The 22,544-nt window shown below is 41.8% G+C and overlaps 1 protein-coding gene across 1 annotated transcript in view; it reads left to right on the top strand.

The window, feature by feature from the left end:
- Positions 1 to 206: 206 nt before the first annotated feature.
- Positions 207 to 22,544, top strand: part of CMTM8 (CKLF like MARVEL transmembrane domain containing 8) — a 45,093-nt gene continuing 22,755 nt past the window's right edge. Inside the window, exon 1 of the mRNA XM_073333362.1 lies at positions 207 to 412. Within this exon, the coding sequence (XP_073189463.1) occupies positions 245 to 412 (168 nt within the window). The 5' untranslated portion in view covers positions 207 to 244. The remainder of the gene's footprint in view (positions 413 to 22,544) is intronic.

The raw sequence follows: 22,544 nt of genomic DNA, 5'->3' as shown, positions 1-22,544 counted from the left end.
CGCCCCGCTCGGCAGGGGGCCGCGGCGCGGTGCCCCGCGGCAAGGGGCCGCGCCGGGCTGGCAGCCGCACAAAGCCGCGCTCGCTCTGCGCTCACGTGCCGCCGCCCCGCTCCCGGCGCCCATTGAGCGTGGCCAGAGGCCGGGCTGAGCCCTGCGCACCCCGGGCTCGCACCGCGCCGTGGGGGGGGGGCTGCCCAGCCCGGCCCAGCCCAGCCCGGCCCAGCCCGGGTCCCGGCGGCTGAAGATGGAGCAACCGCCTCAGCCGCGCCCTGGCGCCCAGACGGTCACCACCACCACCAGCAGCACCAGCAGCTCCTTCACCGCCAGCTTCTCCCCGGCCGGCGCCAGCACCCTCGCCTACGACAGGGAGTTCCTGCGAACCGCGCCCGGCATCCTCATGCTGGCCGAGATCGTGAGTAGCCCGCCCGCCCGCCGCCGCCGCGTCCCCTTGGCTTGTGGGGAGGGAGAGCCGCCGGGGCTGCCTGCGGCTCCCAGTCTCTCTCAGCCGGGCAGGATTCCCGGACACTTCTAGCCTCTCCCTCCCACGCTTTGTGGCTTCTCTCCAGCAGCCTGGGGACGGGGGCTTTGCACAAGGACCTGCCTTTGCGGTGACTTTGCTTTTAATGGTAAAGCCCCTCGCGAGCCCGCTGCCTGTTGGGGAGAAACGCAGTTGCCAGAGTAACGGGTTACATGTGAGCTGATGATTTCGTTAAGTAGCAGGTCACTCTGGGCTGCGTTGTGAGCGCCGGTGTGGAGTGACTCCGGAGTGGCTCCAATCCACCCCATGCACCTTTAGCTCAGCCTTCCAAAGTAGTGAGCTGCCTGGGTGGAGACCCTTGCAGGACATTGTGTAATGCCAAATGTTTTAAAACGTCCTGCATTGAAGACTTGTAAATGCTGAGTCATATTTGCAATTAACTATATTTTAATTCTATTTATTATATTAGAATCTCTTGTGGGTATCTTACTGAAATGTAACATCATGGTGGTGTCAGCATCAGAGGTTGTAAATCAGTTTCCATCCAGCTTTAAAATTGAATAATCCCCAAAGAAGAACTTTAATGTTTTAGTGTCTGACCCTGCAAACAGATCCATAGGTGCAGACAACTATGCCCCCCCCCCCCATGTAGGTCTATCCACATAGATCAGCTGGTGAGGTCTAAATGAGTAATCAAGAAACAATAAATTTTCTATTCTATCAGGGTTTGTTAAATTACACATTTTACAGACAGACCATGGGACTGTTGAGAGGTTGGTCCCCAAAATCTACTCTTTAGGATCATTTTATATGGCTTTAGCCTCCACTTAACATTTCCCCCAAGTTCATTGTCTGCAACAACTGCAATATTTCCTGCACTACAATCAAAACTCCGGCAGGCCAGTGGTTTGGGTGCTTCAGAGTACAATGCTTGTAATATTCTGTTTGAAATCTCATCAGTAACAGAGCACTTGATTTAGATAACAAAGTAAATGCAGTTTTAAATGATAAATGTCAAGTTCTTGTCTTGTAAAGACCCATAAAACTTGATGATGACATAAACGTCTACACAGAGCAGGGGATGTGTTCTTTTGTCTGTTTTAGTGTTTGTAATGTCAACAACTTTTGCAGGGGAAAAACCGTCTTGGCCAATCAGGATCAGATTTTCAAATATTTTGTTTTGCGTGTTTATATGCTGCATTGGTAATATTAATAAATTAACTCTCACAACACCCTTATAAGAAACTAAACTAAGTAACACATCATCCCTATTTTACAGGTGGATAAGGGACTGATTAATCATTTCATTGCACTTTGTATAGGCAGTTGCCCCTGTGCAGAGTTGTTCTACTGGGGGTTTAATGCTTTGTTGCTTCTGTAGATCAAGCTCGTTGCACACACTCGCGATTCCTTATATTCCTTCATTTGCCTCTGCCCCAGGCTCCTGCATGCCACTCTCCCATCCCCCTCAATTTCAGAGACTCCCTGGAAACCTCTACACCCCCACTTCATGTCAGGGGCTCTGTGTGCGCCCCCACCCCCATTTCCCCCCATGCCAGGATTGATTGTTCCTCATTTTCCCAGTCAAAGGTCTCCTATTCTGCCCCCATGGCAGGAGTTCTGTGTGCACCCCACGCTCCTCTGCCCTGCCCCCCAGAGGCTCTGTTCACACTCCCATTCTGCCCCCTTCACTCTTTTACCAGGGACCTCCATTTCACACCTTACCAAGGCCCTGTGTGTCCCCTATTCTGCTTGATGCCAGTCTCCCACTCTCTCCTCGATGCCAGTGCTGTGTATGCCTCCACTTCTGCCCCATTCTGCTTTCCCCTCCCATACCCCCATTTTCCCCTTTACCAGGGTCACCTGTTCTCCCCTATTATAACCCATGCCAAGGGTTCTGCGTATGCTCCTATTCTCCCACCATTATTTCTCTGTTTTCTGGGAGATAAGTCATTCAGGGTGTCAAGAACTTGCCTCAAACATTCCCTGAACTTTTGGAATTGATTGGATGCAGTGTTCAAAAGTTATCACATTATATCTAAATATCAAATGTCCAAACAGGAACACCATCAAGTGCAGGATACATCTTGCAAGCTCAGCCAAAAATGATTTAGTCTTTTGTTGTTACTTTGCACAGATGTAAATTACTATACAAGCTGCCAGTCAAAATGAGATTGTTGCTTGCTTAAGGCCAAGTAATAAATTGATGGTAGAGCAGGGATTAGAATGTGGGAGTTCCTAGTTGTTGGTCCTCTGCACTGAATGATTAGACACACTTCCTCTCTGTTAAATTAATTTTTAATTTTTTTAAATCAATTCAATTAATGATTAGAGATCTTAAACATTTTTTTAAGCATTTCAATCCACCATGTAAGTTTCTGCTTGACTGTTTTGCTTTGATGGTTTGTGGAAAGGTCACTTATTTGACCACATCCACTTTCAAGGGCTGAGAATGTAACTATTATAAACTTTCAAAAGACTGACCCAGCAGTGGAGTAATTACCTTATCCATTATCATTAAAGCAAACCAGCCAAATGGAATTCCAGGCTTATGTGCTGTATGGATCCTTAGTAGACCTCTGGCAGAAACAGCCAAAGAAGAATCATGTTACAAGATACTTTCTACTACTTCCTCATACTAGGTAGTAACTTCTACTACTAACCAAAATACTTGCTTGGAGCTGTAATTATTAGATATTGTCAAACAATCCGGAGTGCTTAGGTACCTGAAATGTAAACAAATTCAAGTTTTGAAATATTGGGAACATTCCAGTATCAACATTAGGGCAATTAAAAAAAATCAAGCTATAGTCACTGTAATTGTATTCAAAAGAAATGCCACATTCCTTCTTCCACTTCTTATTGCCTTTCCACTCCTTATTGCAACAAGGTTCTCAAGACCACTCTCTCTTTCTCTGATAAGAGAAATCTGAATAGGTTAATTGTAACCTTCGTAATGTGTGATACAGAACCCATGGAAGTACTGTATGAAGTATCTCTAGCATAGGTACAATGGCGTGAATTCCATTTGAGACTGAGATTATAGTTCAATTTAGCTGCTTGAACACTCCACACATACAAGCTCTTGTGTAGACTTCTGGATGGGAGTGTGCTTCTTAGTCTTTGCTAGCCTTACAGACTGAGAATGGTTTCCATAGTCTTTCTGTCTAAATAGAGTCTAGAGATACCTGTTTTGTCCTTACATTAAATTTAGCAATTTATGACCTTTGGAAAAGAATTTCAAAATTATTTTAGTGCCACTCTTATCAGGTCTAACTTTCTTCATATGAAACTTTAAAACAATGTTTGGTATGTGCTTAAGTGCTGTTCTGCATCGGGGTCTAAGATTGTGGTCATGTGTGCTGCAGTAAGAAATTATGCATCAGCCTGAAAAATAGTACTTAAAGACTACTACAGATGAGTTCTGAGTTGTACCAGCTAGTACTGCTGGTTCTTAACTCCACCAATTATGTCAAAGCTACTGAAATAGAGGTTCTTCTAGATTTGTTTTTGCTTTCCCCCCTAACTTTACAGAAGACATCCAGTTGAAATAGGGATTATGACATTGAAACCAAAATAGAGCTTAGTGTGAAAAATAAGTACTGTCCCCAGACTTTGGTCAAACCCTGCCCTTCTTTCCCCTCCTCCCAAGAAGAAATGCCTCCCAAGGCATTGTGCCTGGGCATGACTATTTTTATACAGGATCCATATATCAAAAATGGCACCAAATCACCGGTCAGCTTCTACCTGTCCTGTTCATCCTACATACCAAACTCACTGAAAGTCAACTTTAAAACTAATCCAAATCCCCTAATCAGGAATTCTAAAAGTTCTGTTTATTACTGTGTTGCTGCATAATTTATCAGTCAACCACATATGCGTAATGGTGAGAATACCATTAATGACTTCTAGTTCTAAAAATACAGATCTCTTACCTGGTGTGAGGTAAAGGAAGAATTCCACAGGTTCAACTAGCAAACAGAATGGATACACACTTGACAATATATCAAAATTGTACTAGTTAGGAATATGTCTTCACTGCAGAGTTAGGTCACGTGGTTGGTTAGGTATTGCCCCTAACCTCTGCCTCCCATTCACACACACAACCCTCTCCTCTCAGTTTAGTGGTGCTTTAAACCTTGGCTCGCTGGCACTGCTAGGGTATAAGCTAAAGCTCAGATAACCTGGACACAGGCTAAATCCCTCCAGTGATGAAAGTTCTCCAGTGCGGCCATAAATATAAAGGGAAGGGTAACAACCTTTATGTATTCAGTAATATAAAATCCCTCTTGGCCAGAGGTACAGAATCCCCTTACCTGTAAGGGGTTAATCCGTTCAATTAACCTAATTGTCACCTGACCGGAAGGACCAACAGTGAAAGAAGATACTTTCAAATCTGGGGCGGGAGGCTTTGTTTTTGTGCTCTGTGTGTGTTCTCTCCGGAGACAAAGAGAGAGACCAAGCAAGTAATCCAGCTCCTACTGAATGATAAATCTAAACTTACAGAAATAGTAAGTAATAGCAACGAAATGCGTTAGATTATCTTTTTTGTTTTAGCGTGTGAATTTTCCCTGTGCTAAGAGAGGTTTATCTCTGGTTTTTTTGTAACTTTGAAGTTTTGCCTGGGGGGGAATCCTCTGTGTTTTAAGTCTTATTACCTTGTAAAATTAGCTTCCATCTTGATTTTACAGAGGTGCTTCTTTTACTTTTTTTCTTTATAATACAGTTTGGTTTTTAGTGTCCTAAAAACCCAAGGGTCTGGTCTGTGCTCACCTTGTTTACCTATCTGGTTGGTAGATTATTCTCGAATCTCCCCAGGAAAGGGGGTAAAGGGACTTGGGGGAATATTTAGGGGAAACAGGAATTCCAAGTGGTCCTTTTCCTGAATCTTTGTCTAACTCACTTGGTGGTGGCAGCAATACTCATCCAAGGACAAGGAAGGATTTGTGCCTTGGGGAAGTTTTTAACCTAAACTGGTAGAAATAAGCTTAGGGGGTATTTCATGCGGGTCCCCACATCTGTACCCTAGAGTTCAGAGTGGGGAGGGAACCCTGACAAGTGCCTTCCCACAGTTCTCTCATTTGTGGCCAGAACAGATGGGTTCTCCCACAATTCACTGGGAAAGAATCATAGAGCAGCTTGGCTTATTGGAGAACAAAGAACTGTGGGATAGCACCCCCTCTGGAAGTCTAGCAACACACACAGATGGCTACAGACAGCGAAGACAAGAGTAACTTCAGTGTGGCTTTTTCGCACAGGTACTCAGACCCAAGATAAGCTATACCTAATGCTCAAACTCAGCTGCCGATTACCCAGACTCACTCTGCAGTGAAGCCGTACCCTAGTAAAAGGTAGTGACAGATATTCCTTTAGTATAACCCCTCCAAGGTGTCATGTTGCATTTTCAAAGAAGCAAGAATAACAACTTCCAGAGTTGTCCAGAACAGAAATATCCTCTGAAAAGACAAGATGATGGCTTAGAAAGACATGTTTGTCTTCTCAGGAATTTTATGGATCTGTGAAACAATGACTAGAAGTGCCCCCTCAGAGTATTAAATCAGCTTTTCAAGCCAACTCTTATGGAACATTTTGCAGGAGTGGAGAATTTTCTGGTTGCTAAGCATACAGTTATACAAATATTTACTTTGAATAATGACAGTGATTCCTCCAAGTTGTTGCTGCTCAGAAACATGTTGCTGGCTACAGTATTCTTTTAAAAAAATTGTGTTAGTGCATTTAGTCTTTGTGCTGGATATTTATTTTAAACAAGTACAGCTTAAAGTATTTAGAAGACTGCTGTGCTACTGCAAGTGGATCAATGGGTTGGCATTCTTTTTAGCTGTGACCAGGCTGATCGTTCAGTTTTTCACCTATATATCACTCCGACACTCTTCAGGGTTATGTAGTTCTTATGAATCTACATCCTTATTCTGGGTTTTTCATTAACATGATCATTCTTGCAGTTCTGCAGCTATACAGGATTTTGTTTCTAGATTGCATTTCTGGGCAATACATCATGGTTTTGTCATTAAGTCACTAGGTATTTTTTTTTACCCTGTCCAAATTTAAGATGTCTGACTTTGGGGTATAATCCAGAAAGATTCCCAATGAATCATCTCTCCTTCTGATAGTATAGTGAGTCTCAGATTAAGTTGGTATCACATGTACTTGGTTCTCTTGATTAAAACTGGAGGCTTACCGCAGTACTAGAACAAAAAGATCCAGAGTTGTGGGAAAGCATTTTTATAACACGCATCCCTGAAACATCTCTTCAGTTTAATAGAATTCATCCTAAAAGGCACACTGCCTTACCAAATTCTAGCACTGTTCTGGTGAATTAGCTAGTACTAGGAGGGATGAAATAAATAAAATAATAAGAGCTGTGGACAGGAACAACTCAGTGAGGGCCTTTACTTGGGCAAGTGTAAAACAAAAGTTTTACTCCCATTTTATTGAATGCAGCATCTCCTCATTGGCCCTATGCTTTGCACATCACATAAATGAATTATCAGGGCTTGATTAAGCCAATGGCCCTATCTGCACATCTTTGGAATGCCCCTTCAGAGAGGCAAAGACAGCAGCATGAGCCTCCCTCCTTTCTCCCAGGAGTAGCAGGAATCCCGCCCTCCAGCTTCTGGAATGGCAGGACTCTCAATACTTCCCCCCAGTAACTGGGTGCATCTGCTTGGGTGAAGTCAATGAAACTCAAGCACATTCTTAAAATTAAGCAAGTGCTTTGCTGAATAGGGATGGACTTATGCATATGCTTAAAATTAATCACTTATTACTGGGTGTAACAAATTACCTCTGCAGCAGTCAATAACTTCAGAGATTCTTTTTATAGACACTGAATGTGAAAATGCATGGCATGAATTCTAGGCCCAGTCCTGCACTCCTTAATCAGGCAAAACTCCCACTGAAGTCAGGTTTCAGACCTCACTGCATTTTAGACTGTTATTCTATCACCCCACTAACCACCTCTGCTTCAGCAGATATATACATATAGTTTCCATCTTCCTTTGGGATCACATAATTGTTTAAAGCTCCATTTCCTGAAAGGTCTATAGCTTCCTGGACTAGACCAGTGTATTTCCTTGGAACAAGAGGACTATGTGGGTGAAATACAAGAAAACAAAGTTTGAAAGGTGATGTGTGGAATGTGCCCCAAGCATGAACAGAAACAAAAGTGGGATTGACAGGAGGCGTGTTAGATAACAGAACTTGAAATGAATGGAGACACTTTACAAAAGTTTAGGAATGTGAGAAATTCCCAATACCTCAACATTTAAGGTAGAATTTGTCTCCTGTGCTATTACTTTGTCATGAGAAAAATGCATTTAAAAATATTCATAAACATAAATGCAGTCATTGGATGGGTAGTGAGTCTAATCAAAATTCCTATGCCTCTTAGTGTCAGTTTTGAAATGGTTCTTGCTGGCATTTATTCTAGAGATGAGCAGTAAAACCTCTGCAGTAATCTTTGAATGCTTTAATTCTAATTAAAGTACAGAGCTGGATTAGGGGTCTTTTGGGCTTCTGAGTGAGCTATAAAACAAGGCTCTATGGTATACAGGAGACAGCTGGACTCTTGTTCATTTCTGGAGTGCTGATACCAGTGTGGTACTCTGTTAGGGAAGAAGTAATTTATAGCCCTCCCAGGCTCTCAGCAATTCCTGTGGAGTAGATCCAGTCCCCTGCATCCCTAGTTCAAGGATGGTGCAGTGGCTGGGTGTACAAGACACCATCCGATAGTCCAGGGACATCTACACCAAACACATCACTGGCCACTGACAGTACCAGGAGGGGTGAGTTGGAGTGACATTGTGCATTGACTACGAGAAAGGGACCAAGAGACGTTTTTCCATTGGACCATATGAACTGGAACCATAAACTCACTGAACATTAAATCTCACCAAATGAGGATCAGTCCATCCTCATCATCGTATCCACTCATTATACTCTACACCTGAACATAGCCATTATATGAGCAATATACCCTCATATTTCAGTGTCTGTACTTTGACCCATCAACCTTTTACCCCCAATCGGGGATATTCCTTATGCCATCCAATCTTAAACCGAACTTCACACCCCTTGATGATCTGTATGTTGTTCCCTGATAACCAGAAACTTCTACTTAAACTCTGTACCGTTCACTTTTTTTAAACATCATCTTAATAAAATTTTTAATTATATGTGAGGAGGGTGACGTCGGAGGCTGTTGAGGAGTGCTCTGTTGCTGGGTGGTGTGAAGGCTTTTCTGGAGGAGTTGAGCTTTTTTAAAATCCACCACTGAAACTAGGCTGCTAGTGAAGAGACTGGGTAGCAGTATTGGTAAAATTACAACACAAGGGATGCAGATTCCTTACCCTGCTATTATGTAAATATAGGGCTAAGACAATAGTACAAAGTCCTGGACTTCCCTTCCTATTGGTGCTTCCTCTTCCATGTCCCCCCATCACTGCCTTTCCCCTTTATCACTGTAAATTTTTCCTTCTTCCCCCATCCCCAAATTAAAAATCTCCGAGTGTTTTACACACATGAATGAATTAGCCTTACAGCACCTTGTGAAGTAGGGAAGCATCATTACCCTACTTCACACCTGGGGAAACTGAGGCACAGACAGGTTAAATTGCTTGCTTCAGATCACATGTAACTCTGGCAAAGCTGGGAGTGGAACCCACATCCTATGACTCCTAGCCTTGTGTATTAACCACAAGACAACTCTTTGACCCCAACACACAGGTGCGTTGCACTGCTGGTGAACGTCCCTTCCTGCCCTGCAATTGTGGGAATTCTCCTTCACTACTGAAGTCATAATTCACACACACCACTCACATGCAAAGTGGATAGCAAAAGGTTGAGTTAAAAGCAGCACTTGCAAGAGCTCTCACTACTGGTATAGGGGATTCTTCTTAAAGATTAAAGTTTCAAAACAAACACACATTACTCACAGGAATTCTGAGATCTTCAGAACTGAAAAGGTACCAAGCATTATCCTTATCTGTCCCTTGGCATGTCTTCCTCTGCTGGTGGGCATGCATTCTTATTCAGCATGTTGTTCTCTGCTGGGAGTAACCCTGCCATAAATTCAGGTACCAGGCTGTTTTTGTTTTTTTTGTTTTTTCTTTTAGCTTTATCCAAAAGTATAAGAAAAATAGGGGACAAAGCGTTGCAATGTGATTCTCCCACACTCATTCCTATTGTAATTCCAATAAAGCAGTAGAAATTGTGCCTCTGAAGGAGCACCAAGCCCTCTTTCCTAGGGTCAAACAACAAATAAATTGTATAACCTATCACATATTCTAAGGAGCAGCACTGTTCAGTAAAGGTAGGAGCCAATTCCTGTTTGAGTCATAGAAGTGATTCTTCTATCACTTAATGGAGTGACACAGGTGTAAGTGATGCAATTTCAGGGGAGCAACTCCTGGTTTACACAGAGTGATAGGAGAATTAGGTCACTGCTTTCAACAGGAGTTGGATCAGGTCCTAAGAGGGATTGGTGTTAGTCCCTTTCACTTTCATAGTTTAAGTCTAAGAGATCCAGTTAACTTGGTATTATTAAAACTAACAATGACATCAGGGGACTAGATTAACAATCCATTTACACATGCCAGTCAAATACAGTATATATAAATCCTATAGAACTATTGGGAGTGAAATGTCTATTTGGGGAGAATAACATCTACAGCCATAACTGGGGCTGTTTGTGTTTTAGCTGATGACTTGACACGCTCAATTTAAAAGGACCCTTATCAAGGACCTCCGCTTCATACCAAATGCCTGAACACAAGACTTAACTTGTTTAGTCAACATCCCTTTCCATGACTGCTTTGTCCAGGCCAGGATTTAAGGAGACTCCTGGTGACACTATGCAGCACAGACTGTGTTTATATGTTTGTTTAGTCAGGGAGCTAGGCAGCCAGAGAATACACAGGTGTGTAGTGTATGTGTGCATGTGTTGTACAGAAATTTCAATAACGAATCCCCTTTATATTTATTTTCTTTACTGTTTGCAGCACTGCAATCTTGGGAATGTCACTCACAGTAAAGTGCAAGCTCTGAGCTGTGTGTGCAGCTATGTGCTGCAGAGTAGCTGTGACTTGAGTATGGGAAAGAGTAGAGGAGATCTGACTGGACAAAATGTTGCATTCAGGAATTAAGGAGTTGGTAAAACCCCATGATACTGTTTGATCAGTCTTGGACTTCTGAGTTACTGTCTGACTGGTGAGGACCGTGGTAGCACAGACTCTAGCAAGGGTCAGGTGAGGTGAGGGTGAATTCACGCTTGGATGCCCATGACCAGGGCTGTAGAAATAGAAAGTAAAAACAAATGCACTATTGTCCTGTGTGTGCTTGGAATCCAACTGTTAAACAAAAAAATACTGATGTCTTTTAAAATATTTTATTGAATACAGTACATCTAGATCTGCAGTTGGTCTAATGTTTAAAGATCATGTAAGCATAATGCATCTTACTACAAGTAATTTAATCACTTGCATCAAGATCATATACATATATTATACATGCAACTATGTTTAAAGAAATTATTAAAGTTAGAAAGTCAAAGATTCAAAAGTTAGGAGATGCCAGAATTAAGGTTTCTTGTACAACCTTTGTTCAGCCCCCTTGTACATGTATATTATGATGCAATTTTTAATTATATGATCATGAGGTCCCTTCCAGTCCTAGACTTTTATGAGTCTGTCTTATGCATTTGGCAGACAGGATAGGCTCATTTTGTAAAATCTGCCGCTAGCTGGGAGTGAAGTCAGCCAGGAACTGTAGTTTTATTACAATGGCACCTTATTTAATCTCCAAACTGCAAGGGATTTATGCTATTAAAGAACTCCTGTGGAAAAAGGCAAAAAAGTTCATAGCCATCTTAATCACCAGCAGGTTCTTTGATGGAATTCCAAACATTTTATGTATCTGGGTGTATAGTGCATTCATTAGGTGCAGGTGTAGAAGAGTGATTATCTACCATTGCTGAAGCAAGAGAGTCTGGTATTTTTAAAATGTTGGGTTTTGAATTACAAACATTGTCAATCCTTTTGTGTCAGTGAATAAACTGACCACCAATTGACCTTCAAGAAAAATATCTCTTCTACCCTATGGGATTGTATTGAAGTATATTACAGTACAAGTAAGCGCATAATAGGTGTTGTACATCTTCCTCTAATGTAAGGGGAACTGGCCATTGTCAGGGACAGAATACCAGGCTAGACAGAGTATATATATATATATATTTTTGTTCTGGTATATGCTGTGACTGTTTCTATATTCCCATAAAGTTTCCAAGTGGGAAATACTCTTTTTAAAAATAAATACTGTAGTTACACAAACCACACCAATTCCAGTAAAGCTGACCTTTGTGTTTGGGATTAATTCTTGCATTGACAGGGTTTGACTCGAGAGGGTGATGAGTGGGAGGAGATGATCCAGTTTAATTTATACATGAGGAGATAATAGAGAATGGAAAGTCCCTTTATGTATTTTTATCTATTTAAGTCCTGCTAACCGATGCTTGGGGAGTTAATGTACAATGTGAATGTATACATCTGAAACAGTAAATTTGTAAAACAGATACCTCTTTGTTTTAGGTCTTATTTTATGGCAAAAAGTTAACCTTTTAAAAGACTGTGCAAAACTAGTATTAAGCATCCTACATGAACACACACAAATCTATAGTTGTCATGAGACTGGAATAATAAAACAACTTTTTAAGTCAAATTGGTAATTCATCTATGTTAATACAAAGCAGAGGGTATCTATACTTTTTTTTTTTTTAATGAACCGTTCCTGAAAATCTCTCTCGCCTTATTTAGCATGTTACAGCTGGGCAGCAATCTGTCTGAAGCACATGCTTAACTTTAGGCATCTGAGAAATCCCAGTGAATTCATTTAGACTACTCAGGTGGACATGGGTAAATACATGCATAAGTGTTCGCAGAATTCAGGGGCTTACTCTTAAGATATTATGCTTATGCCATGTTATTCTTCAGAAGGTAAAGTAGTCTTACCAGGAGGAAATTTCATTCAGCATATTTATAAGATTTTTCCACTTTCGAAAAAAATTTTGTTTCAAAGGCAAGAATCATGAAGTCTATATATACTAGAGTAATCTATCCAGACTTCATTTAGAATGTTCTATATAACGTTTTAATAAGCTCTTTGGAGATTTCTTTCCAGAATTTGGTAATCATAAAACATGACCAGACACATTGTACAAAAGACAGTCTTTTGTACAACGTGTCTGGTCAAGCAGACACTTTGGCTTTCCTTTTCATGCGATAAGACTTTTCTGGCAAATATTTGCCTTGGGTAAGCAGGACAAGATAATCTATTAAAGGTGAGTGAAGGGAGTTCTTAGAAAGTCTCCCATCAGGCTGAGTTAAAATTCAGTAGACCACACAAGCAATAAATGAAACAGAATTCTTTAAGCTTGGTTACATTTATTTTTCACGTTTTTATCAATCTAGATAATGGAATGTCAGCCTCAGAGTTGGTCTGGCTAGATAAATAACTTTCATTTTGAAGGCTAAAAACCTACATTTTCTGTTGATTTAGGGGGATGCTGTCAACTTTAATTTAGATCTCCAAAATAAACATTTTACAAATCATTATGTAAATAGAAAATAAGTATGAGAGAGAACTCTCCTTTAACATGGTGCTTTTTTATGATAACACTATACAAATGGTGCATGCGAACAAGATTATCAAATAACTGAAGGTACAGAGAGCGTCCAAATCAGTTATTGAAAACAAATCCAGTCTAAGATAAATTGTACATACATTGCATTCATTACAAAGATCAGCTCTTGATTCCCAGGAAATGCATAGCAAATCTCCAGTTGACTTCGATGGGCCCAGGATTCGCCTGTAGTCACCACGTACAAAATAAAACAAATGCATTTTGAGAGATAAGAACATGAAAGAGTAGTTGGAGAGGAATTTGAGTTTAGTGATCAACACTTGTATTGTTTGTCTGGCTTTTATGAATCAACAGTTTCTTCCCAATAAATATTTCTGGTTGTTTCTGATGTGTTTGCCCCTAAGTATTTGGTAGAAGAGATCAGAATGGTGAGGAAAGATTGATGTTTTCAGTGGTTGGAATGAATGTTACATGTGTTGTGGTGTGACTTGGCTGCACACAAATAATGTCATAGATCAAAATCCCAGGCTGAGTTTTCAAGGTTTGGGGTTAGAAAAATACAGCTTGTAAACAGCACACTTGACATGGGAATGGTTGATAGGCTGAGGGTCGAACCCTACAAATGCCATTTTTATATTCAGAGCTAAACTTACTACTGAGGGAATTCTGTGCCAAAAATTTTTGCACACAATATTTTAAAATTCTGCATAATTTATTTTGTCAAAGTAATAAAATATAATCACGCCTGTTTCAATTATTTTGATAATTTATTTCAAAATACCTGTCAGCAAGTATGTCTATAATAATACAGACAAAAAAGATTCAGGATTTTTTATTTTTTTTAACAAATAGATTCCTTACTATGCAAATAAATACAGAACGTTGAGTAATTCATTTAAATTATAGTACAGAAACTTACTTGCTGCACTCCTCAGAAGCAGTGCAAATACTTGGGGGAGTTGGGGTAACAGAGGAGCTGAGGAAGAGGGAAGAAGCCTGGGAGTGAACCTGGAAGGTTGCTGGGTGTGGGTGGGGAAAAGTATGGAACAGGGTTTTTTTGGAGGGGGAGGGATTGTTGCGGAGCTGTGGAGCCTCTCCCATGCAGACCCTGACTGACCCCTAGTCTATCCCATTCAGTCAGGCACGTGCGGCCCCACAGCCTTCCTCCCATTCAATCACTGGCATAGTGCTGTCACCCCACTAACTCCTGAGCCCCCCCCCCCCCCCCCAGCCCTTCTGAACCCAGTCTGTGACCCACTGTGTCTGCCCAAATACATTTGTTAGTCTCTAAGGTACCACAAGGACTCCTTGTTATTTTTACTCTGTCTGTATCTCACGTCCTCACCCACCTATCCTGTGCCTCCTAACCTGGTTCTGTGGGCAGGGTGCTGTGATGAACGCATCTGACTGCTGGCTATTACTGCCAGTCAGCCACTGGCATGGTGCTGCTGTCCTAGTGCCACAGCAGCCTCTGGTGGGCAAAAGGGGGAACTGCAGCACTTCTCAGGCAGAATGTATTTTCTGTGCAGGAAAAAAAAAATTCTGCGCTGGACATGAATTATGCATGTGGTCAGTGGTGCAGAAGTCTCTGAGGAGTATAAACTGCACTTTAGGGAAATGTTATCTGAAGTTAATTCACTTTAGTAAAATTTTATTATTTGGTAGTATTAATAGATTACATGAAGCAAACACAAGCTACCTGTAAGAACATTCCTTAATTGAAAATGTGCAAGAATACTGGTTAGACATCTATTGGACTTGAACGTCTCTTATCCATTGAATGGAAACACCAGAACTCAAGAGTGAGTCCTGAATGAGACTTAAGTTGTTGAAATAACCAAATGGGGGAAAAAACAAACTTTTAACACCAGTTGTATCTGTAACTGTTTAACTTTTATTTCAAGAAAGAAAAAAAGTAAATAAGCAATCTTTGGATCAAATCCTGAGATGTGCTGGGAACCTACAAGTTCTGTTGGCTACAGCTCCCACTGAAGTCATGTGTACACTTAAGGATGTTGCTTTTTATTGGACTTGAATATCCTGGAATTCTGACACCAGATTTGCTGTGTTGAACTGTGGGTTTGTGAGAAACACTCAGCATTGTTACCACATTATTTAAGGCTGCTTTTTATATATCACAGTACTGGCAACCCCAAGTGTTCAAAAATCATGAGTCAAGCCTCCAGAAATAATCATAATTATTTAAAGAGAATGAGACTTTTTAAAAAAAACCAAACACATTGAGTTCTTATTTGCTATGTAGTTTTTGAGCCTTCAAGGGTCACACTCTCAAGCTATTCTCTGTAGTCATGAAGGCTAGAAATGTGTTTTGTTTTTCATTCCAAAAAAAAAAAAAAGCTGAGTTTCATGAAATCATGTGACTCCAGGAGCTAGGGCCTAAAGAAAATAATCAAGTACTCATAATTTTATTGTGAATCGTTCAGAGTTGGCATCACTGCCATTGACTGCACTTTTCAGCTCCTCCAGTCTGCAAAGAGCAGGCCTAAGAAAAGGATTGAGCATAGAATCCCAGGACTGGAAGGAACCTGGAGAGGTCATCTAGTCCAGTCCCCTGCACTCATGGCAGGGTTAAGTAGTAGACAAATACCTGTCAGGGGTGGTTTAACCTGCATGGATGTTCTAGTAGGACAATAGCGTCAGACTTGGACCTCTGGGACTCGGGACATGGTTGCCCTGGGATGTAGGAGGTGTTGGTTTGATAAGGTATTATCTTTTTCTGATAAACGTATCCCCATTTAACGCTTTGGACTAGGAGTTGTACTTGGCTTCTTGGAGCTCTGTATGTACTGTTTATTGAAATTGTGCTTGGAGACAGCTGTAGTGGCACAGGAGTCAGCAAACAGAGCTGTAAACAGGGGAGTTTCAGTGGGAGTTCTGTTGGAGGAGAAGGTGGGAAGGCTATGACGGACACAGAGGCAGCAGTGGGAGTGACCCATGTAGCGGAAGACACAATGAAGATGACTGGCTGTGGAAGCTGCTGTATGTACATGATCCTGGAGGGGGTACCTGGTAAGAGCTTTGTCTGCATGAAATGCCATCAGATAGAGCTGATGGAGGAAAAGATCCGAGGTTTGGAGATGCAGGTGGAAAGTCTGGTTGAGTTTAGAAGGGGGTTCGAGCAGCTTGTGGAGCAAAGACATGAGGTATCTGAAGGGAAAAACTCAGACTTGCAGATGGAAGCAGGAATGAGGTGAAGAAAGTGGTCAGTGGAAGCATGTGACTAAAAGAACCAGGCAGAGGAAAAGACGGGCTACTGAAGGAGAAATAGAGCTCAAGAATAGGTTTGTAGAGTTGGAAATAAGAAGGGGCTCAGCAGGTAGTTCCTGAAAGTGGAAGGGCAAGGAAGAAGAGAAGAGCAGCTAGTCCTACAGGAAAAGGGGAAGAGTCAATGGAGACTACACCAAATATGAGCCCCAGGAGGATACAGGATGGGTTGAAGAGGATTACAAGGGAGAATAGGAATGGAAAGAACTTGCAGCCAGAGGGAACAGGGGATAGACTGGAGAATAGCACAGTCACCAGGAAAAGGCAGGTCTATGTGATTGGGGACTCCTTTCTGAGAAGAATAACCAGAGCTGATCCAGAGAATAGAAGGGTGTGCCATCTTCCAGATGCTAAGATACGGGATGTAGACCTGAGGTTGAAAAGGATCCTAAAGGGAGCAAGAAAGAATCCCCTAATTATCCTTCATGTGGGAACAAATGATACGGCTAGATTCTCGCTGGAAAGTATTAAGGGAGACTACGCTAGACTGGGGAAGATGGTTAAGGAAATTGAGGCTCAGGTGATCTTTAGTGGGATTCTGCCTGTTCCTAGAGAAGGGCAACAAAGGTATGACAAGATTATGACTATCAACAGATGGCTTTGGCAGTGGTGCTATAAGGAGGGCTTTGGGATATATGGCCACTGGGAGGCATTCATGGACGGAGGACAGTTCTCTCGGGATGGACTTCATCTGAGTAGGGAAGGAAATAGACTTCTAGGATGGAGGCTGGCACAACTGTTTGAGAGCTTTAAACTAGGAATTTGAGGGAGATGGTTGGGAGATGTCCAAGTAATCTCCATGCCAGATTTTAGCATTGAGAGGGAAGAAAACAAAGTAAGAAAGGATACAGCTGTAGGTAGGAGAATGGATATAAGGAGGAAGGGCAGTGTGGATACCAGTTTAATAGGTTATACTGGCTGTAGAATGGCCGTGCCTAATTGGGTACAGAATGTGAGCAAGGCCAAACAGCAAAAATTAAGATGTTTGTACACCAATGCGAGGAGCCTAGGTAACAAAATGGAGGAACTCGAGCTACTGGTGCAGGAAGTGAAACCAGATATTATAGGGATAACAGAAACATGGTATTGAAGGGTATGTGCTGTTTAGGAAAGACGGAAATAAAGGCAAAGGTGGTGGAGTAGCATTGTATATCAATGATGAGGTAGAATGTAAAGAAATAAGAAGCGATGGAATGGATAAGACGGAGTCTGTCTGGGCAAAAATCACATTGGGGAAGAAAACTATTAGAGCCTCCCCTGGGATAGTGCTTGGGGTGTGTTAGAGACCACCGGGATCTAATATGGATATGGATCCAGAGCCCTCTTTAATGTTTTGAATGAAGTAAATACTAATGGAAACTGCGTGATCATGGGAGACTTTAACTTCCCAGATATAGACTAGAGGACGAGTGCTAGTAATAATAATAGGGCTCAGATTTTCCTAGATGCGATAGCTGATGGATTCCTTCATCAAGTAGTTGCTGAACCGACTAGAGGGGATGCCATTTTAGATTTGGTTTTAGTGAGTAGTGAGAACCTCATAGAAGAAATGGTTGTAGGGGACAATCTTGGTTCAAGTGATCATGAGCTAATTAGTTCAAACTGAACAGAAGGACAAACAAAAATAAATCTGCAACTAGAGTTTTTGATTTCAAAAGGGCTGACTTTCAAAAATTAAGGAAATTAGTTAGGGAAGTGGATTGGATTGAAGAATGTATGGATCTAAAGGTAAAGGAGGCCTGGGATTACTTTAAATCAAAGCTGCAGACGCTATTAGAAGTCTGCATCCCAAGAAAGGGGAAATAATTCATAGGCAGGAGTTGTGGACTAAGCTGGATGAGCAAGCATCTCAGACAGGTGATTAAGAAAAGGCAGAAAGCATAGAGGGAGTGGAAGATGGGAGGGATCAGCAAGGAAAGCTACCTTATTGAGGTCAGAACATGTAGGGATAAAGTGAGACAGGCTAAAAGTGAAGTAGAGTTGGACCTTGCAAAGGGAATTAAAACCAATAGTAAAAGATTCTATAGCCATATAAATAAGAAGAAAACAAAGAAGTGGGACCACTAAACACTGAGGATGGAGTGGAGGTTAAGGATAATCTAGGCATGGCCCAATATCTAAACAAATACTTTGCCTCAGTCTTTAATAAGGCTAAAGAGGATCTTAGGGATAATGGTAGCATGACAAATGGGAATGAGGCTATGGAGGCAGATATTACCATATCTGAGGTAGAAGCGAAACTTGAACAGCTTAATGGGACTAAATCGGGGGGCCCAGATAATCTTCATCCAGGAATATTAAAGGAATTGACACATGAAATTGCAAGCCCATTAGCAAGAATTTTTAATGAATCTGTAAACTCAAGGGTTGTACTGTCTGATTGGAGAATTGCTAACATAGTTCCTATTTTTAAGAAAGGAAAAAAAAGTGATCCGGGTAACTACAGGCCTATTAGTTTGACATCTGTAGTATGCAAGGTCTTGGACAAAATTTTGAAGGAGAAAGTAGTTAAGGACATTGAGGTCAATGGTAAATGGGACAAAATACGACATGGTTTTATAAAAGGTAGATCATGCCAAACCAACCTGATCTCCTTTGAGAAAGTAACAGATTTTGTAGACTAGATTTCAGTAAGGCGTTTGATACAGTGCCACATGGGGAATTATTAGTTAAATTGGAAAAGATGAGGATCAATATGAACATTGAAAGGTGGTTAAGGAATTGGTTAAAGGGGAGACTACAACGGGTCCTACTGAAAGGTGAACTGTCAGGCTGGAGGGAGGTTACCAGTGGAGTTCCTCAGGAATCATTTTTGGGACCAATCTTATTTAATCTTTTTATTACTGACCTCGGCACAAAAAGTGGGAGTGTGCTAATAAAGTTTGCGGATGATACAAAGCTGGGAGGTATTGCCAATTTGGAGAGAGACTGGGATATTATACACGAAGATTTGGATGACCTTGTAAACTGGAGTATTAGTAATACTATTAAATTTAATAGTGATAAGTGTAGGGTTATACATTTAGGGGTAAATAACAAGAATTTTAGTTATAAGCTGGGGACAGATCAATTAGAAGTAACGGAGGAGAAGGACCTTGGAGTATTGGTTGATCATAGGATGACTATGAACCGCCAATGTGATATGGCTGTGAAAAAAGCTAATGCGGTCTTGGGATGCATTAGGCGAGGTATTTCCAGTCGAGATAAGGAGATTTTAGTACCATTATACAAGGCACTGGTGAGACCTCACCTGGAATACTGTGTGCAGTTCTGGTCTCCCATGTTTAAGGAGGATGAATTCAACCTGGAACAGATACAGAGAAGGGCTACTTAGGATGATCCGAGGAATGAAGAACCTGTCTTGTGAAAGGAGACTCAAGGAGCTTGGCTTGTTTAGCCTAACTAAAAGAAGGTTGAGGGGAGATATGATTGCTCTCTATAAATATATCAGAGGGATAAATACCGGAGAGGGAGAGGAATTATTTAAGCTCAGTACCAATGTGGACACAAGAACAAATGGATATAAACTGGTCATTGGGAAGTTTAGACTTGAAATTAGATGAAGGTTTCTAACCATCAGAGGGGTGAAGTTTTGGAATAGCCTTCCAAGGGAAGCAGTGGGGGCAAAAGACCTATCTGGCTTTAAGATTAAACTCGATAAGTTTATGGAGGAGATGGTATGATGGGATAACATGATTTTGGCAATTATTTGATCTTTAAATATTCATGGTAAATAGGCCCAATGGCCTGTGATGGGATGTTAGATGGGCTGGGATCTGAGTTACTACAGAAAATTCTTTCCTGGGTATCTGGCTGGTGAATCTTGCCCATATGCTCAGGGTTTAGCTGATCGCCATATTTGGGGTTGGGACGGAATTTTCCTCCAGGGCAGATTGGAAGAGGCCCTGGAGGTTTTTCACCTTCCTCTGTAGCATGGGGCACTGCTCACTTGCTGGAGGATTCTCTGCTCCTTGAAGTCTTGAAACCATGATTTGAGGGCTTCAATAGCTCAGACATAGATGAGAGGTTTTTCGCAGGAGTGGATGGGGGAGATTCTGTGGCCTGCGTTGTGCAGGAGGTCAGACTAGATGATCATAATGGTCCCTTCTGATCTTAATATCTATGAATTTATTAAATCCAATGCATATACCTCCTCACGAGAGCTGGGGACATCACAAGTTGATTGATAACAACTGGATTTCAAGTAAACTGAGACTGCCACTGACAGGGTCAACACTGTGTGTGATGGAGGAACTGGAGGAAGAGGGTCAGATTTCAGGAGGGACCTAGTTTGGTGTGACACCAAAAGGCTCAAGGTGGGCCAAGCTACCATCAGACAAATATAACAGTGGCCTCAATACATGCTCAGTAAAGATCTCTTTCCTACAAATGCCTATCTGCCTGCCACATCACTTATTTCTAATAAAACATGGTGACAGTGATTTGTCTATAAGAAGCTGTGGAGCACAGCAGGTAGTAGCGTGAATCATGGCACACACCGCCCACAGGTGCCCTTGATTATTGCAGACAAGAACCTAGCCCAGGTGTGGACCTGAAGGAAGCAGGTATTTGAGCTATACACAGATCTAGCCATCCAAGATGAGGAGTAAAGGAAGAAATTAATCTTATGTTATCTCATGTGAGAGCATGGTAGAGAACTAACTATAAGCCAGTCTCAAGCTCACCACTGCCTCAGCAGTAGCAACTGTGTTCGCAGCTGTAGAGACCATTGTTCTCCCAAATGCAATGAAACTGTGGGGGTGCATAAGTTCTTCACAAAGGACGAATATGAGGGGGAAGGAATAGATCCCTATGTGACAGCATTATGGACATCCGTGACTTGGGACTGAATGGGTTGTGGCACAAGGGACTAATGCCTGCCTGAGCTGTTGCCCCAAGAGGGGATCTCATCTCCAATAGATCTCTGGACATGGCCTATGCAGCAGAAGCCTCAACACAGGATAGAAAACCGTAGGAGTCCAAGCACCCACAGTGGTGCATGCTATGAGATGGAAGAAAGGAAGAGCAGGGCAGTAAGGGGTCTGTACCCACAATGAGTTGCATTTACTGTGGTAGATAGCCCAAGGGGGAAAACGAAAGTGCCCTGTGCTCAGACAGCATCAGTGTGGGGAGATGGAACAATTTTTTAGCTGCATGTGCAAAAACAGAGTTGGGCACTGGAGGGATTACAGTAGAGTCAAACAGAGAATAGAAAACGGCAGAATGGAAATGATGACCTGTCCGAGGAACCAAGTGACACAGTACAACTGCTCAGCCAAAGAATTTCCAGCTCTGGAAGAGGGCACTCCAGAATGGATCCAACCTTTGGAAAGAAACAGGAAAAGGTGAACTAATGGAGTTGTAAGTAGTTCAGTGGCTCCCAGATCACATGAGGTGAACACTCAGTAAGGACAAGTTTTATGATAAACTGCAAGCGTCTACAAACCAACAGAGTGGGGAAGCGCAGGAAATCACTGCATGTGAATCATTGAAATGCCAAAAGTACCAGAGAGCATAGACACTGAGAATAATTCTGTAGCCAATCCTTCAGAGTAGGAGAAGAATCGAGAGAACCAGGCTGTCAGATTTGGAAAAGGGTAAAAGAGGCAGAAGTAGTGTGGTCCAGGTCTGGTCACCTTCGAAGAAACTAAATTTATCTTTGGAAGTACAGGCCTAATTGAGTCTATGGTAAAGATGTGACTCATCTAGGCTAAGTACAGTAACCTGTGGCCTAGAGGTGTTTTGTGGAAACAGAAGTTCATTAGTTAATGTGTTGGTTTATAAAATGGGGGAAAATGTTGTATGAGTAGAATTGGGAAAAGAGGCTCGTGTTGCTTAAGATCACACAGGAGTTTGGTGGGACACCAGGGACTAAAGAGTGCAAGATGGGGCAAGCTGATACTAAACAAACACAGGCCTCTATACATGCTTAATAAAGATCTCCTTCATTCAAATACCTGCTTGTTGGGTCACGTACTGCTAATGAAACAAGTTCCAACCTGTGCTAGGAATATAGTCACATTAGCTAGTACTGCTTAGTATATTTGGGGTTACATATTCTAGGATCACCCTGCAGAAGAATAACAAATTAATTGCCAAGGTATGCCATTGTTCCTGGAGATGACA

The sequence above is a fragment of the Lepidochelys kempii genome, chromosome 2 (assembly GCF_965140265.1).
Source record: "Lepidochelys kempii isolate rLepKem1 chromosome 2, rLepKem1.hap2, whole genome shotgun sequence".
NCBI lineage: Eukaryota > Metazoa > Chordata > Testudines > Cheloniidae > Lepidochelys > Lepidochelys kempii.
The sequence above is the reverse complement of the archived record's forward strand: the minus strand, read 5'-3'. Positions and strand labels throughout refer to the sequence as shown.